At 33.9% G+C, this 17,334-nt stretch overlaps 2 protein-coding genes across 2 annotated transcripts; one reads left to right on the top strand and one right to left on the bottom strand.

Annotated features, from left to right (window-relative positions):
* Positions 1-6,345: 6,345 nt before the first annotated feature.
* LOC130715980 (signal recognition particle subunit SRP54 2-like) lies at positions 6,346-10,240 on the top strand. The gene is made up of 9 exons (XM_057566157.1): positions 6,346-6,726; positions 6,878-6,977; positions 7,413-7,566; positions 8,536-8,686; positions 8,769-8,917; positions 9,024-9,124; positions 9,250-9,407; positions 9,521-9,635; positions 9,726-10,240. The coding sequence occupies exons 1-9, from the start codon at positions 6,493-6,495 to the stop codon at positions 10,010-10,012; spliced, it is 1,449 nt and encodes a 482-aa protein (XP_057422140.1). The 5' UTR covers positions 6,346-6,492; the 3' UTR covers positions 10,013-10,240.
* Positions 10,241-15,145: 4,905 nt separating this feature from the next.
* Positions 15,146-17,177, bottom strand: LOC130715811 ((+)-neomenthol dehydrogenase). The gene is made up of 4 exons (XM_057565932.1): positions 16,905-17,177; positions 16,507-16,774; positions 16,085-16,270; positions 15,146-15,712 (listed from the first exon to the last, which is right to left on the bottom strand). The coding sequence occupies exons 1-4, from the start codon at positions 16,949-16,951 to the stop codon at positions 15,302-15,304; spliced, it is 912 nt and encodes a 303-aa protein (XP_057421915.1). The 5' UTR covers positions 16,952-17,177; the 3' UTR covers positions 15,146-15,301.
* Positions 17,178-17,334: the final 157 nt, after the last annotated feature.

The raw sequence follows: 17,334 nt of genomic DNA, 5'->3' as shown, positions 1-17,334 counted from the left end.
GTTTTTTATGTTTTCTGTTCTCCTTTGTATGTGATTCTACAGGAAATATTTTATTCTATTTTAGAGTTATTTTTAGAGTATAAATCAATTAGGATTTAGGTTGTTTATTTTTATCTTAAATTAATTAATACTCTAAAAAAATCCGAATTTTTATCGTATTTTTATTAAATATTTTTTAAAGATCTTGTTTTGTTTTTATTGTCAATTTGTTAGATAGCTTCTCTTTTGCTGTGTTATTTTATCTTGAAACCTGAATTTTAAAAGATTTTCCCTAATTATCTAAGATTTAAATAAATTATATTTTGAAAGAAGATTTACTACTACTCCTTACTAAATTTATAATGATGGCTTCGACTCCCCTCTTTGTCACGTTCCATGACTCAATTGGAGAGCTGGCCGGAAAAAGTGGTGAGCATTCTCCCTTTTCCTCTTCAAATTCCTTCTTTGCATAGTTTTGTTTATGTCTAATCTTATTTTGACTCGGGTTATAGGTGATGGTTCCGCCAATCTACCTACGCGTGTTGCTCCAAAATCAGTTTCTTGATATAATATTGTAGGTTGAAATGATTTTCTTGATCTAAGACATATTATGATTTGTTTTCTCAGACTATGCTAAGGAATGAAGAATGTAGGAGATTTCAAAAAAAAATTAGAGAAGAATTGTTGAAGTACATTAAAGGCTCGAGATAGAGTTTGAGAAGGAAAAGCATGTGGCTTAATGCTTTTAATTTCTGAGGTAGGAGAATGAATCCTTTTAGTTAAAAGTTCTTTATGTCTAGCATTTGATTCATAAGATTAATGTATTGGTTTGAAGCTACTTATGTGTCTGTTTTTAATTTTATTCTTTATGTGTTTTGGTTGGTTCAATTAGGCTAATTTGAATCAAATGCCTTAAAGAAATCAAGGCACTACTTGAAATAAGGTATGAGAAGCTAGAAGAAGGAAATGAGTTGTAGGCAGGAGAATAGAGAGACAGAGAGAGAGAGGAGGGTGATTGCACACAAAGAATGCTAATGAAGTGGATATGTTACTTTCAAACAAAAGCTATATTGGATAAGATTTGAAAAATAATTTAAAGAAATTTTAAAATTATTTTCCAAGAACTCCTATGCCATTTTGTTATAGCCTTGCTAAACTATTCAACTAGGTTCTCTAATGCTTTGTTTGATATGGTAGTGAAAGAGAAGAGAGAAATAGAGGAGAGAGAGATAAGAGTTAGTGTGTTTGATTGGCAAGGGATGAGAGATAAAGGGGGCAGATTTTGTGGGTCCTATGTATTTTTTCAATCTTCTCATTTTGAGTAGACATAGAACAAAGTTTGATCAATTTTTTTAGCTTTCAAATTGTAATCTTATTAATTTTTTTGGTTATTGGGAGGGAGTAATCTTATTAATTTATTAAGCCTATCATTGTTTTTATATTTTGATATTTTTATTTTTATTTAAATGTCGATTCATGGCAAACTAATTCCCTCTCTTATTCTCTATTTAACCCAACGATGGGAGAGAATCTACGTCATTCTTTCTCTACTATCACAGCTCTCATACAAACAACTTATATAATTTACTCTATACCACACGTATTTCTCTATACTCATCACATTTTGTTATATTTTTTATTAATGTCAACTCCAACAATCAATTTGCCGTGCAACGCACGGGTAAAAAACACTAGGGGATAAACAAGGGGTAGTTTCAAACTCCAAGCCCAATGTTGTCTACCAAGAAGTTTTTGAGAACATATGAGTGGTTAGTTTAATTTTTTATCTTAATAGTTTTTTTAATACAAACTGACTTCTAAGTGACCTAACTTTATTTCATTGTTAACATGATGTCTATGACATCTTATAAGTTGATGAACATCTGATGCAAAAATATTATTGTCGGTTTAAGGTTCGATCTATTTTCCCTTACAATGAAATAATTCTTTATTGATTAAAACAAGTATGTACAAAGTCTGATATATATCTTAAATTTTGTAGGCACCCTGCAATATTGGCTCAAACATGGATGACTTGAAATAAAAAAAATGAGGTCATACTTTATGATTTATCTTTCACAATTCAGATTTGTGCTACTATCACGCTCTTTTTTTTTCCATGATTAATATGTATTTATCATCTACTTTATTGGTGATTCTTTTTTGTCCACTTTCCTTAACATTTCAGACTCTTCTATTTCATCTATTGTTTAATAATCACTTTTTTAAAAAAATTAAATATGTAACAGAATCACAGTTGTTATCTAATGTATTGACACGTTGAATTTTTTTAAAAAGAATCACGTGCTATTTCTTTCATTTTCAAAAAAAGAATAATTTTTTAATGAATGTACTAAGGGTGGAATCACGTTGTGGTAATAGGACAGTCGTCACTCTTAGACACAAAATTGTTACTTGATATACTATAAAAGATCATAAACTCCCTATATATTTCGGCTCTTCTCCTTTAGAAGACAAATTTCAAGTAGACGAATCAATATATATTTCTTACACATTTTATTATTATATGCAACTAAAGTAGTGTTGACAAACTACTAATAAAAAAGTCAAACTTTTTTTTTGAAAGATAAATAAATATATATATATATATATATATATATATATATAATATCAAAAGGCTTGAGAGCAAACTCTTAAGCAGGAAATACAAACCAACCAACACCGGCGGAAAAAACCCGAAAGTACACCCAAAGATCGAGCCAGACAAAAACCAAACAGAAGAAACCCAAAGACAGAAAGATAGGAAAACCTAGAAAGTGCCGGAAAGAAAACAGGACAGAGCAAACAAACCAAAAAAAAATTCCGATATATTTCATAAATTTTGTAGGTACCTTGCAATATTGACTCAAACTTGGATGACTTGGTATAAACACAAAATGATGTCATACTTTATGATTTATCTTTTACAATCCTGATAATTAGTGTTACTATCACATCCTTTTTTTTTCCATAATATGTGTTTATCGTTTGCTTTATTGGTGATTCCTTATATCTATTATTTGTGTCATTGTTTTCATGTTCATGAAGAATGTGAAACGATTTCATCTTGATCTCAATCAGGCTTAGATGACAAGTCTTTTGGTCCACTTTGCTTAGCATTTGAGACCCTTCTATTTCATATGTTGTTTAATATATTTTAAATAATCAAATAATTGATTGATGTATCAAATACAATAGACATATTCCCCGTGCAACGCGCGGGTAAAAACACACTAGAATTTCCCCTTCTATATTGATTTATGAAATTTATAAGATTTTGTTTCTATGATAAATGAGAATCCATTGATTAAGATGATTTGCATTTAAGTCTGCTCTGAAACCTAAAAGCGGTTGTTGTTTGTATTTGCGTATAATTTTCAATTGTATGTTTTAATTTTAAAGTACTATAATGCTATCTACGTGAGATTTTGTTTTATATAAAAAGTATCATTATACTTTTTTTATACAATCATTATATTCTAAACTAATTAATTGATATTATTTTAATAGAATAAATTTAATATAATTAACTTTAGTATTATTTTCAAAATTTTAAGAGTGTATATTTATATAAGTATATAACTATAATAATTTGATAATAAGAAAAGTAAGAGGAATACAAAATATTAATACATATGTACTATAAAATTATGACCTAAATTTATTAGTGCTAACAAATTAGAGTTACGAGATCTCACAGGGAGAAACATTTTACATGAAAATGAAAATTTGTACGAGTTAAAAAAAAATTCATTTTCTATAACTTAAGTGTATTTTTAATAATTTAAAAAATAATTATATATTTATGTGTTGTTATATATCTAAAACACAAAAGCATTACCCTTTATGCAACACGAGTATACATCTTCACAAATAAAATTCAGTTATACCTCACATATGTACAAATTAAAGCTTTTGGTTTATTAACTTCTGTGTTTTTCAAAATTTGTGCTCTTTAAATATCTACATCTTTATTATGATTATTCTTACATTCTTAGCATCTTAAATATTTATAATTTAAAATATAAATCGATGTATCAAATACAATAGATATATTCCCCGTGCAACGCGCGGGTAAAAAAGCACTAGTTATTAGTAAATCACTTCATTTCCTTTAAAGTAGGAATGGTGGTTACTCGTTAGGATTTAGGAGCCAACCTATACAAGAAATTTCGATCAAATGAGTGAGAGGACACTTACACCCACAATTTGTGAAGCTCTTTTCAAAATATCCTTCCTACAACAAGGTAGTAAATTCTCTTGAATCTTTTAGCTTAGGTGGGAGTTTAGTTACTATTTCTAAGTGAGGGTTTTTAACTTTCAATTTACCAATCATATCTAAAAGTTAGGTATGTCTTCTCTTAAGTGAGAGACTCAATTTAGAAGGTAAAACAAGTCATTACAAATATTTATTGAGTTTCTTTATTGATTTTTTAAAGTAAATAATCAATATTAATAGTTGTGATGACTTACTCAAATCCATATATTTTAATATGAATATGTCATCTATTATTCACTATTAAAAAAGTCGCATATCTCATGCATATCACATGTATCACACATTCATACTAGTATATAACAGGGTAAATCTTATCCTATTTAGCATTGTGCCGAAGACATAACACTCAACTAAGTGTCCTTCGTGAGAAGGATGTGATGATGAACTATGTATTTGAGTTTATGTTAATGACATTCATCTTTTTAAAATACAATTAGGAGGCAGTTTAAAAAATAATAATTAAGAGACAACTTCGTCTTATTTTACAATAAATACTCGAATTTTATCTTGATAAATTAAGAGGGCTAAAGACACCCAAATGAACAAAAACAAGCATGAAAAACTACAAGCCTCGAGTAGCACTATTTAGTAGAAACATGATATAATAGAAATTAGGTAGAGTCTCTTAAACAACCGAAGGCATTAACAAATCTAATTCATGCTTAGCTAGAGCATCTGCTACAAAGTTCGCATCTCTAAAGATGTGTCTCCATGTGACATGCGAGAAACTTTGCAATATACCGGATCTGACTCACCAACGTAACTGCGCACATGGGTGAGAAGAAGCACAACCATAACCCAAGAAAGTAACGTACACGACAAAAAGAGTTAGATTCAATGATCACCTTCTGAAAGGCTCTTTGACGGAGCAATCTAATCTCAACAAAGTACACCACAATTCCACATGAAGAGCAAAACAACGACATAACTTCTTACAATATGCAAAGGAAAAAGTACCAAAGTTTTCCCTGACCATTCCGCCCCACGCTGCCACATTCCTAGACAAAGAAAACACTCAATTAGAATTTACCTTCAACAATTCAGGGGAAACCATTGAATAAGGGAACAATTAGGATTAGCACTTCTATTTGCACTTAGTAGTTCCTTAATAATAGTTTCATTTATCCTACACTTCTAGCCCAAATCTCATTGCAGGGAGACACATGAGACACCCAACAATTATTAAAGATCATCTTGCTCCTACAACCCTAGACATATTTTTGTGGAGGAATATAAATGTGTCAACATTTTCCATTGATTATTATTATGGTTCTTTGTAATAGTACGATGGTTCTTAATCCCATAAATTTTATCTTCATGATATTTTTTAGTCACTTTACCGTGATTTCTTTTAAAATACATAAAAGTGAAATGATGGTTGCTTGTAGATAAAATATGAATATGGTTTCTTTAATAACACACAACATCTCAAAGATTTAACATACAAAAATCAATTTAATACTCCTTTATAATGTTTATTGATGCCCTACAACTAATATTTTAAAATTCGGTTTGGGATGACCCGTCTGACCAGTTTAATCGGGACTCTAATCACCTGACCGGTCTAAGTCTATTAGTGGATCGATTATACATGTCACATTTTTTTTGATACATCGAAAAACTATACATGTCACATTATGGAAGACACTACCGCTTAGCCACACAAGAGGTTTTTTTTTTGGTTACATTAGGAATTAAAAACAAGAATAAATAATAGAAAAAAACTATCCTACTGCATCCTGTGCCAACGCTGGGACTAGAAACGACGGAGGCTGATTCCAAACCCGTCGTTGTGCGCCAACCCCTTGCCGACTCTTTGGCCAACAAATACGTCGCTCCGTTGCGTAAAAGTTTAGTGATATGTGAACATATTTTATTATATATAGTAATTTAGAGTGATAAAGTCATTTGTTCAACAAAATGAGTCGATCGATTTGACTAATGGCCCACCAATCCGGCCAGATGACCCATTAACCCAGTGTCACGTTCGAATCGATCACTCAGTGGCCGAGTTTTAAAATAGTGTCCACAATCTTTTGAATTTTGAAAAGGAACACAAGAGTCAGGACAACTAGACAAGACTATCCACCAAGACTCTCTTGCCATAAATCCCATTTGCATTCCACCCCGTGCAAATGCCTTCCCTCCCAAGAAAGAAAAAACCGAGGTTCCATTCCATCCAGTGCAAACCCTAATTTGAGAAATTCAATTCACTTGCCAATTCAGAAAGAAACATGGTTGTTCTTCAACAGTTAGGTGAAAACATTTCTCGTGCTCTTCAGCAGATGAGCAATGCCACCATGATCAATGAGAAGGTCCTCAACGAATGCCTCAACGAGATCACTCGCGCCCTTCTTCAATCCGGTGTCGAATTCGAGCTCGTCCGCGACATGCAGACCAACATCAAGAAGATTGTCAACCTCGACGATCTCACTGCAGGCCACAACAAGCGCAAGATATTCTGCCAAGTAACCCCTTTTTTCCTCTCTTGTTTCTTCAATACCAATCTTTGATAATGGGTCGGTCTTGGATTTCACGTTGGGTGACACAGTTTCCTGTTGTTGTTGACAATTGTCATGACTTTTTGTTATCTTCTCTGTAATCTTTTGTGGATTCTAGGCTGTGATCGATGAACTCTGTAAGCTTCTGGATTCTGGAAAGCCTTCTCATACTCCCAAAAGACGAAAAGCAAGTGTTGTCATGATTGTTGGTTTACAAGGTTCATATAATGTGCTTATGTTAATTTCACATAAAATGATTCTGGCATGTAAATCAACCATCAAAATCATGAATTCTAAATTTATACAGTGTTTTAATAAGTGATTTCTGGCTTTCGTTGTTGGGTACTTGTTTGTCCATGTCTTTTTGAAGATAAGATGCATTTATACTTATTGATGGATACTTATATGGCTCTTTTACTCTCAAAGAAGGAAAAGCAAGTATTGTCATGATTGTTGGTTTACAAGATTTGTTGCATATTAAACAAGTTTTTATGTCATTTGTTCATATAATGGGCTTGAGTTAATTTGACACAAAATTGTTTTGCTATGTAAATCAACCATCCAAATCATGTATTCTAAATTTTATGAGAAAATTTATACATTATTCATGGATAATTGCTTATATCAGTTATATGTTTCTTGAACGAATTCAGGATCTGGAAAAACCACAACTTGTACAAAATATGGACATTATCATCAAAAGAAAGGCTGGAAGCCAGCTCTAGTATGTGCTGATACATTCAGAGCTGATGCATTTGATCAGTTGAAGCAAAATGCAACTAAAGCTAAGATCCCTTATTATGGAAGGTTCTCGTTAGCATTCGTTTTATAGGTTTATATTCTATGTAAAATGCAAACTCAGAATCTGTGACTGGAGGTAATTTAATTGATCTGTAGATACATGTTCTATAGCTAAACATGATACCTGCATTGCTTTTGATAATAGAGTCGAGGTTGTAGATGTTGAAGACGCACAACCACAGTTATGTTTCTATTTGGCTTTTATGTTGGCTGGTCATATTTTTTATCTAGATTTTGAAACCATGAGATAAATGTTTTATTAGAACTTGCTGATTCTTTTTCGGCAACCTAATCTGAACATTTTCCTAAACAAGAATGGTGTATAGTTTTTAGAGACTGAATTTGCTTCATAGTCTGAAATTTTTTGTCTTGGATTTTAGTAATAGGTCAAACTTGGCCTTCTAGTAAGTAATACCCCCAACCCCCCGCCCCTCCCCAAGTTTGTTTTGGGAGTATCTGGCCGAGTTAGGACAAGGCTGAGATCGGCCATGTCTAATCACCTTTATCAATTGCTAAATCTGAAGCCCATATGTCATACACTCTTTAATCTCAAATCGCATTGTTCAGGTTCCAATGCCTACAAAAGACTTACCCTTTTTCTTTAGCTTTCACCTGTGCACTTTTTTTACAAAAGAAAGTCTAAGGAAAAGGACCCAAGAAAAATGGAAATCAGAAGCTGCTTGAAACATTGTCGACTGGAGACAGATTACAATCTTTCTCATAGACACGCTATGTTATTTTTCCATTGGAATATATTGCATTACTGACAAACAAAATCAAGCAACAAATAAAGAGCTTTATTCTTTCTTTCTTCCTCCCTAGGATCTATTTGGAATTTTGTCTTTATGTACAATTCCTGCTCTATCATTTATGCTGTCCTTACCACTCTTCTTCTATTATACAATTTGTTTTTCATTGCCTACAATCTTAATGCTTAAGTAATTTTTGTGGTTGCTATGCCCCATTACTCTGCAGCTATATAGAATCAGATCCTGTGAAAATTGCCGTGGAAGGTGTTGAAAGATTCAAGAAAGAAAACTGTGATCTTATTATTGTTGACACCAGTGGACGGCACAAACAAGAAGCTGCTCTTTTTGAAGAAATGCGCCAAGTTTTAGAAGCAACGGTATTTTCTCTGGATACTGTCTGCATCAATGTCTGTTTTCAGAAGCCAATAATCTCTGATGTCATTTCTTTGCATTGTTCAGAAACCAGATCTTGTTATATTTGTCATGGACAGCAGTATCGGTCAGGCTGCTTTTGATCAGGCTCAAGCATTTAAACAGAGTGTTGCAGTGGGAGCTGTCATTGTCACTAAAATGGATGGCCATGCAAAGGGTGGTGGTGCTCTTAGTGCGTAAGTCTTCGTTAATATGATTTAATACCAACCTATGTAAATATGATTTGTGTTTGTGCTTATGGTTTGAATATGTAGGCTTATTATCATTTGTTTGTGTGTCCAGTGTTGCGGCAACTAAGAGTCCTGTCATATTCATTGGAACTGGAGAACACATGGATGAATTTGAAGTTTTTGATGTTGAACCATTTGTTAGTCGTCTATTAGGTGGGTGCTTTTGGTTTTTGTCTTGGACATGAATTTTATGTTACCCCTCACTTATTCAAGTATATATGATATGGAAGTTCCCTTAAATACTAATCTTTAGTCATGTCAAATGACTTTTGAACTAGGCATGGAAGACTTGTCTGGTTTCATGGACAAAATTCAGGAAGTTGTTCCTATGGATCAACGGCATGAACTGCTTCAAAAGCTGTCAAAAGGAATCTACACATTAAGGATTATGTACAAGCAGTTTCAAAACTTCCTTGAAATCGGTCCTATTGACCAGGTTGCGTCCCTATTTATGTTTCACTGAATTAATTGCACACATAAATTTACATGGTTGTGGAACGAGGGGCTCTTTTTTTTCCCCTGTGAATAATGATTTGTTGATTTATGTAGGTATTTTCTGCCCTGCCATGTTTTGGTTCTGAATTAATGGAAAAAGGCCGTGAGAAGGAAAACCAGGCTAAAATTAAGCGTTACATGAGAATGATGGACTCAATGACAAACGAAGGCAAGCATTGGATATATATGTGTATATATTTTTAAAGATGATCTTTAGCACATCGTCACCTGCTAATCTTTAATTGCTAATGTTTTTCAGAGTTGGATACATCAAACCCAAAACTCATGAATGAGTCAAGAATGATGCGAGTAGCTCAAGGTTCTGGTTGTCATGTTAGGGAAGTAGTGGAAATGTTGGCAGAGTACAAGTATCTTGCAAGGATGTGGAGAAAACAGAAAGGGCTTAAAAGTCCAAATGGTGATTTCAGTGCCTCATTGCTAAATCAATTAGGAGGCATGCGTGGATTGCGAAGATTGATGACACCGATGGGAACAGGTAAGAACATGATGGAAATGGTTGGTGATGGAAATGGTTGGGGGTGGTGACAAGTAGACTTATAATGGCTTATGAGCTAAGGATTTTCAATTACAAAGGCTGAGAATGATAAAATAGGCATTGTGCAATTTATGCAGTTCGCATTGGTTTCGCATGTTCTGTCAACCAATTTATAGAAATCTTAAAGGCTGTTATGTAATGTAATAGTAAGTTTGTTTGGCACACTTTTTGTTCTTCTCTATATTACTACATTGGGTTCATTATTAAATTTTTCTGTGTCTGACATTTGATTCTTTTTTCGTCCCCAATTTTACCCCTGCATTTAGGGAAATTTTGGCTTTGGTCCTCGTTGGAGGAAGGAGCTTTGACAACGTTGTCTAGTGACAGGCAAGGCTGACATGGCACACCATGTCATGTGTCATTTTTTTATCAAATATTATTATACATGTAGGTAATTAATAATTAACTTAAAATTATTTTTTAAACAATAAAAATTGAAATTATTAAAAAAAAATCATCTTCATTATCTTGCCCTTCATTCCTCTTTAATCATCTTCAATTCATCATGAACTTAGAAATTGAGCAACAAACCACAACCCATAAACTCAATACTCACATTTTTCTTCAATTTCTTCCTCAATCCCTCCCTCAGCCAATCCTAAAGAAACTCATATACTTAACAAAATAACCCCGAACTAGCGCTACTCTCTCAACCCCCCCCCCCCCTCACTCATACACCCACCAAGGCTATGTTTGACATGTCATTTCAGCTAGCTTATAACTTATTTGACTAGCTTAAAGCTTATTTAACTAGCTTAAAAGCTCTATAAAAGTGTTTGGTGAAGGAGTTTATTACAGTAGCTTAAAGCTTTAAGATATAAGCTATCTCAGGTAGCTTAAAGCTTAAAGCTTATAGCCTATTAAATATATTGATATATTCTCATTTTTATCTTTATTATTTTATTAAAATCCCACCTTTAGCCTTATTTGTTTTTTACTAAACTTATTTACTTATCAGTTCAGTTATCACACTTGTCTCATATGCACACTGTTCCCGCACAAAAATAATTTTATATTATAAATTAGTAATTATTTGTTTTTTTATTTAATTTAATAAAAACATAGAAAATTAAATAAGTAAAAATTAATATTATATTTTTAAGATGATAAATAACTTGAGTGAAATTAAAATATTTATCATAATTTTAATATTAACATCATATAGATATTAATGTGAAAATAAAGTAATGTTAAATTTAAAAAGAATTATACAAGTATGTTATTTTACAATTTCAGCTTGTTCAACAACTAGTTTTACCTAAAACTTTTGTTCCGAGTATGTAGTTTTTCAGCTAACTTATCAACTTTCAGCTTTCAGCTAGCTTTTCAGCTATCAGCTAGCTTATCAACTAGGCGTGTCAAACATAGCCCAAGCTTCCTTCCTCATGTTCTTCCTCAATCATGTAACTAAACCTAGCCACAATCTAAAAAAAGTTCCTCTCTCTCACCGTGTTCACTCTTCACTGATGCTTGCTGGGAACCAATTTTCCTTAAAAAGCAACACTAGAAGCTTCACCCAATTTACACTAGAATGTATAAGAGTAAACATATGAGTTTTGGGTTGGGCCACACGGCCAGCTTTTCTTGTTTTAGGCCACACCTCTTCTTATTAATTCTATTTGATTATGAGATTGGAAAAAATAAAATATGTTTTTGTTAAAAGGCTGGAATGTGTCGAGAGTTTCAGGCCAAAACCATATTGTTTTTATCTCTAGCTTGGATCTGATTGGGTTGGGATTTAGACTAAAGAAATTCTGAATATTTTTACCAACACAATGATAATGAGTGGTAGCTTAATTTATGAGTAATTGCAATTATAAGGAGAATGACTAGTTAATATCTACATGAAGGTGTTAGAGCATCTTCAATGCAAGGTTGCTAGTTGGATTCTTTAAATACTATTCTAGTGGGCTTAAACTGCCACATAGGATTTAAGCAACCCACGCAAAATTCGTTCCAACAAAGGTTGCTTATTTTATTTTTATTTGGGTCTCACTATCTCTCATATATTTATATTATTTCAAGGTCATGACACTATTCAAGTTCATGAATGAAAGAGAAAATATAATTTTTTAATCAAAAACCAAGAAGAAAGAGAAAGAAATCGTTGCTTAAATAAGCAACAATTGCTTAAATTTAAGCAACTAGTATGTCATGTCATGTTGTTCCAATGGTGATCCAAAATATGCAACGTTGCTCAAGTGCTCTAACTGGATTAAGCAACCCCCATTGGAGATACTCTTAGTCGAGCACTATAGAAAGGCCTAACTTGAGGAAGGAAAACGTTCAAGATGAGGGCACTTCGCTTCGACTATTTGTCTTGTTCAAAATATGCTATATGATTTATGTTGTATGCCTTGTATACTTGTTGTGTTGTTGAGGATTGATGAATCCTAATTAGGGCACTCTAAGTGCTTGATTGAATTGTTGTTATGAAAGTATGTTGGTATATGTGAGTTTTTAGCTTTGAAAACATGTTGATAACTTGTGAGTTTACTGATGTAAAAGCATGTTGATATTTGTAAGTTGTTGCTATGAGAACATGTTGATAACTTGTGAGTTTATTGATGTAAAAGCATGTTGATATTTGTAAGTTGTTGCTATGAGAACATGTCGGGTAAGCTTGATGATCTGAGATCTATATTACTTATGAGATTTTGATCAATTGAAAGTGCGAGTGAATTATTGCCAGGGGTATTTTCGGGTTTCACGAGAAAATGGGTGGTACGAATAGATGTTAGGGGGTTGAATAACAACTACCATTCTTATATTATTACTTGTTGAAAAATTAGTAAAAGGGAGAGAGGAGAAGAGAGGAGCAAGAGAACAATAGTGTGATGAATCAGGAGTGGCTTGCTAGGTGCAGGCCTCCATGTATATATAGCATTAGGTTGGAGAGAGTTGTACATTGTAGTACAAGTGTACAATATAGTACAAACATACATGGGCCTGACCCATGATGGTCATCCATTTTATAACATTCCCCCTGGATGACCATCTCTTAAGAACGTGTCTCATTAAAACCTTACTAGGAAAAATCCAGTGAATAAAAACCTAGTGAAGGAAAAAGAGTACATCATTCTATAGTCCGTCTTTGTACATTGCCTCATTAAGAACCCTACCAGAAAAACTCAATGGAAAAAAAAAACATGGTTAAGGAAAAAAGAGTACAATGCATTTTAATTGAGATCTTTCAGCCGACGAACTTCGATATTTCGCACTAGCTTTTCAAATGTTGTTGTTAGAAGAGTCTTCGTAAATAAGTCTTCCAAATTTTCACTTGAACGAATTTGTTGAATGCCTATGTCACCATTCTTTTGTAGATCATGAGTGAAGAAGGCATTGTCAAAATATTTCTAATTCTTCCCGGTGCAAGTGGACGAACCCTACCTGTGAAACCGCTTTATGATGGGGCTTCGGTTCGATATTGAGGAAGTTGTAAGGCTGGGTATTCGACAGTTCCAAGTGCATGTTAGTTGAGAATGCTTGAGAAGTGAAGGCGATGAAGAACCACCGAGGAAGTGGGGGCCAATTAGGCCAAGCCATTAGGATTATGAGGGATGTAGTATGGGGAACAACCTCAGGAGAAGCCTTACGACTAACAGCGAAGCAACGATCGAGCTTCGGGTCAGATCATACCCAATGTTGCAACTTACAGGGGTCAAGGGAACCAAACTCAAAGAAAAGAAGTGGCTTTATTTCAGTTATATAATAGTCAGTGGAATGCGAATCAAGATATTCTAATATTTCAAATGAAATCTTGTTATGTGAATTACAAAACACGACTGAATCAGTTACAAATTTACACGATGATCTTTAAATAAGATGTCAAAACTTCATTAATGAAACAAAAAAATGAGACGCATTTTAGTAACATAAGATTTTAAGGTGCTTGCTCTGGTGCTCAAAAATTCAGATGAGTGTATCATACATGAGTGACATGTATCAATTAAATGATTACACTTAATAAATGAGTGATGACCTGGTCCCATTTTTAATTTGTACCCCTTCTTTTCAGTATTTACTCACTTTTATTGAACTAACTCAATAACACCCCACTTTTATTTCAAACACGTGATTCAAATGTTCTTCATTTTCTTCAAGCACCTATTATCAAAACCCACACACTCAATCTCTTCCATTTCCATTTTCTCACTCTTTTCTCAATCTCACTCAAAACGAAACCCAAAAACCTTTCAAATCCAGAAACCCTTTTACAAAAACCCATTTAAACCCAAAAGCCCTCACCCAAAACAGATCTCAGTACCTTCAACCCTAGAAACTCACTCTTTGTTATTTCATGTAACATGTTTCTCGATTTTCTCTTTAAAGTTGGTTCTTTTCAGATTCTGTTTTTTTTCTTCAGAATTCCCTGAAAAAAGAAATTGTTGATGATTTTAGCTTTGCTCCCAAGATTTCTATCGGCTTTTATCATTCGTTCTTAGTTGGATTATGTTTGTGTTGTTGTGATTCATCCTATATGTTATAGCAATTTCCTGCACTCTGTAAGTTTTCATTTTGATATTGGATGATATTGGACGTTATTGGCGATTTTTTATTTGAGCTTTGAATTCCCCTTTTTGGTATAACTTCCCATTTTAAATCAATCATCTTCTCTTTCAAGAAAAACTGAATCATGTTCAGCAGCGTGACAACCCATATTTCATTTGGGTTTTGTTGCATGTGCCAGTGATTTCAAAAGAGGACTGAAATGATAATAATAATAATACTATGGGGCTGATTTAAAGTTACAATAAGTTAACCTTAATTACTGATCAAAAGAATATTTACAGATGTAAATATGTAATTGGTACATGTCATTTTTTACCATACCCATAAAAAATTTCCTGTACCACAGAAATTGCCCTGCCAGATTTTAAGACCTAAATTGCACGTAATCTTTCCGTATTGAAGCTCTGCATTTATCCTCCTCTCTTAAAAAATGTTTACAATGTCTCCCTTTAAGGAGATGATCCTAGTTAATAATAATTGAGAAATCCTATCCCGAAAATGAAATGCTAAAATACAACTTATCCTTTGTTTTCATTTCACTTTGTTACAAATATACCCATGATTTGTGTCTAGAGTTTACTTCAATATTGGCTAAAATGATGATTCTTAAGTTTGGTGAAAAACTTGTTTGGTCAATATAATGGTGCTCTTAATAATTACAAAAAATAGAAATGGAGACCAAATTTTAACAATTGATCAACCCATACCAAGTTCATTATATCCAAATTAAAGTAATAGTACCAATTAATCGGACTCTTAATTGATCATCATAGTTTAGAAGCAGCACCAAGGACGTTGCTATTCTTCCGAAGCAAAAAGAACTTCCCGGTGGGCAAATGACAAGGCGGAAGCAAGGCGAGTGTGGCGGCGAGGTCCGCGGCATAAGCCGCCGAATGGGTGCCCTTGCCGTTGGTCATGGGGGTTTGTGTGAAGCCAGGGCAGAAGCAGTTCACACTCAACCCATAAGAATTAGAATTAGACCTCTTAGCCAACACCTTCGAGTATGCATTGAGAGCCAGCTTCGACACCGCGTAGTCCGTCCAGTACGACGGCCACCCTTTGCTCTTCCATGTCCCCTTCCTCACGTCACTCAGAAACATCCTCACCACTCCTTCTATCTCCTCCTCCGACAACTCATCACTCTCTAGCACTCTTTTCATTTCCGCGTTTCTCATCTTCTGCATATAAAATAAGTATAACAAAGGTGTCATTTTATGATTAATTAAACAACATGCATTTCATGACATAAATCTATATTATCAATCAACATCATGCATCAACAACATGCATATATTTATATGATTGTACACATGATGCACTAATTGGAAAATAATAAAATTAATGACGGACTGAATGAAAAAGGATTTTGTGTACTCCAAGAAGAACATAGTTAACAAGTTAAAATGATTGTTTTCTAAATAAGTTCTAGGTCATTCAAAGCATATTATGAAAAATGTTAGTTGTAAGAATATGATTCATGCGTGAACCAGTTTTTAACATAATTCAGCGTAGAACTGATCATAATATTAGTGGTAGTTAGGATTAATTACATTGAGAGAGCCGAGCCTTGAGCTAACATTGAGAATGCGTGTGCCAAAAGAAGAAGAGCTGCGGAAGAGAGGGAGGAGAGCCTCAATGAGTAACTTGGGACCATAGAAGTTGGTCTTGATCACACTCTCCGCGTGGTCCACTGAGTTTTCATTGAGATCATTGAATGACACCCCTGCATTGTTTACCTGAGATCATATACATGTATATAGTTAATTAATTGGATCCTATCATTTTCCTCTAATGTAAACGTTGGACTTTATGTGTAACATGAGTGTGACCAACTCTTAACTTGCTGGCCCGCGCAAGTAAATTACTCAATAGAGGGGCAATGCAGGCAAAGTCAGAGATGGGTGACACCCAGATGTGACATTATGAACCAACCATATAATAAATTAGTGTTAGTAAAAAATTAAATACGTACAAGAATATCCAAGGTGGGTCCAAATTGAGCTTTGAAGGAGGAAGCAAAGGCTGTAATGGAAGCAGGATCAGAGACATCAAGTTGGAGGAAGTGAATGTTTTGAGCAAGGCCTTGTGCTCGGAGATTCTCCATGGCAGCCTCTCCGTTTTGGTTGTTTCTGGCAGTTAGCACTACATTGAGTCCCAGCTCGGCGAGGCGCTTCACAAGAGCAAAGCCTATGCCTCTGTTCCCTCCGGTGACCACCGCCACTGTCTCCGTCGACCACCACCTTCATTAAACACACACAATTATATTATTGAGGACAACACTAATAGTAATTATTTCTTATTTTTTTTCTTTTGCACATTAACACAAACACAAACAAAAACATAAAGATAGATCATATATAGATCACTTACTTGGTTGAGCAGAGTGCAGGAGAAGGAAAATAAAGCTCTGGTTCCATGTGTGTATATATGTGAGAGTCAGAGAATATGAATTATGTAAGAGGGTTAGAAGTGGTGGAACTGTGTTATTGTATGCCATATATATAGATGAGTGTGTGGAGGCGTGAAGATTGTAAATTGATCGCTGACAAAAACATTGTGATGATATTCAATTATTGGGAAAAAGACCAGGCTAGCTCTAGAGAGGAACATGTATATAATATAACTAGCTAGACTAGACTCCGGAGGCTGGTGGTGGCTTGACGAGGTATTAGGTATATATATAACTTTATGAAGTACACACTATAAATAAAATATATAACAAGAAGGAACCAGCCAAATGTGACATGTGATCTTACATGATTTGTTTTCTAAGTCCACCTGTGGGGGCTGTGCGACTTTA

The sequence above is a fragment of the Lotus japonicus genome, chromosome 4, assembly GCF_012489685.1.
Source record: "Lotus japonicus ecotype B-129 chromosome 4, LjGifu_v1.2".
NCBI classification, from domain to species: domain Eukaryota; kingdom Viridiplantae; phylum Streptophyta; class Magnoliopsida; order Fabales; family Fabaceae; genus Lotus; species Lotus japonicus.
This window is presented reverse-complemented; position numbering and strand designations above follow the sequence as displayed.

Bases quoted from the DNA above. Each gene is read 5' to 3' on its own strand.
- LOC130715980 (XM_057566157.1), top strand. From the start codon at position 6,493: ATGGTTGTTCTTCAACAGTTAGGTGAAAACATTTCTCGTGCTCTTCAG. The intron at 9,125-9,249 runs GTGGGTGCTTTT...CTTTTGAACTAG, and splicing joins ATTTGTTAGTCGTCTATTAG to GCATGGAAGACTTGTCTGGT. The intron at 9,408-9,520 runs GTTGCGTCCCTA...TGATTTATGTAG, and splicing joins AAATCGGTCCTATTGACCAG to GTATTTTCTGCCCTGCCATG.
- LOC130715811 (XM_057565932.1), bottom strand. From the start codon at position 16,951: ATGGAACCAGAGCTTTATTTTCCTTCTCCTGCACTCTGCTCAACCAA. The intron at 16,775-16,904 runs GTAAGTGATCTA...TGTTTAATGAAG, and splicing joins CCTGCACTCTGCTCAACCAA to GTGGTGGTCGACGGAGACAG. The intron at 16,271-16,506 runs GTACGTATTTAA...ATATGATCTCAG, and splicing joins GACCCACCTTGGATATTCTT to GTAAACAATGCAGGGGTGTC.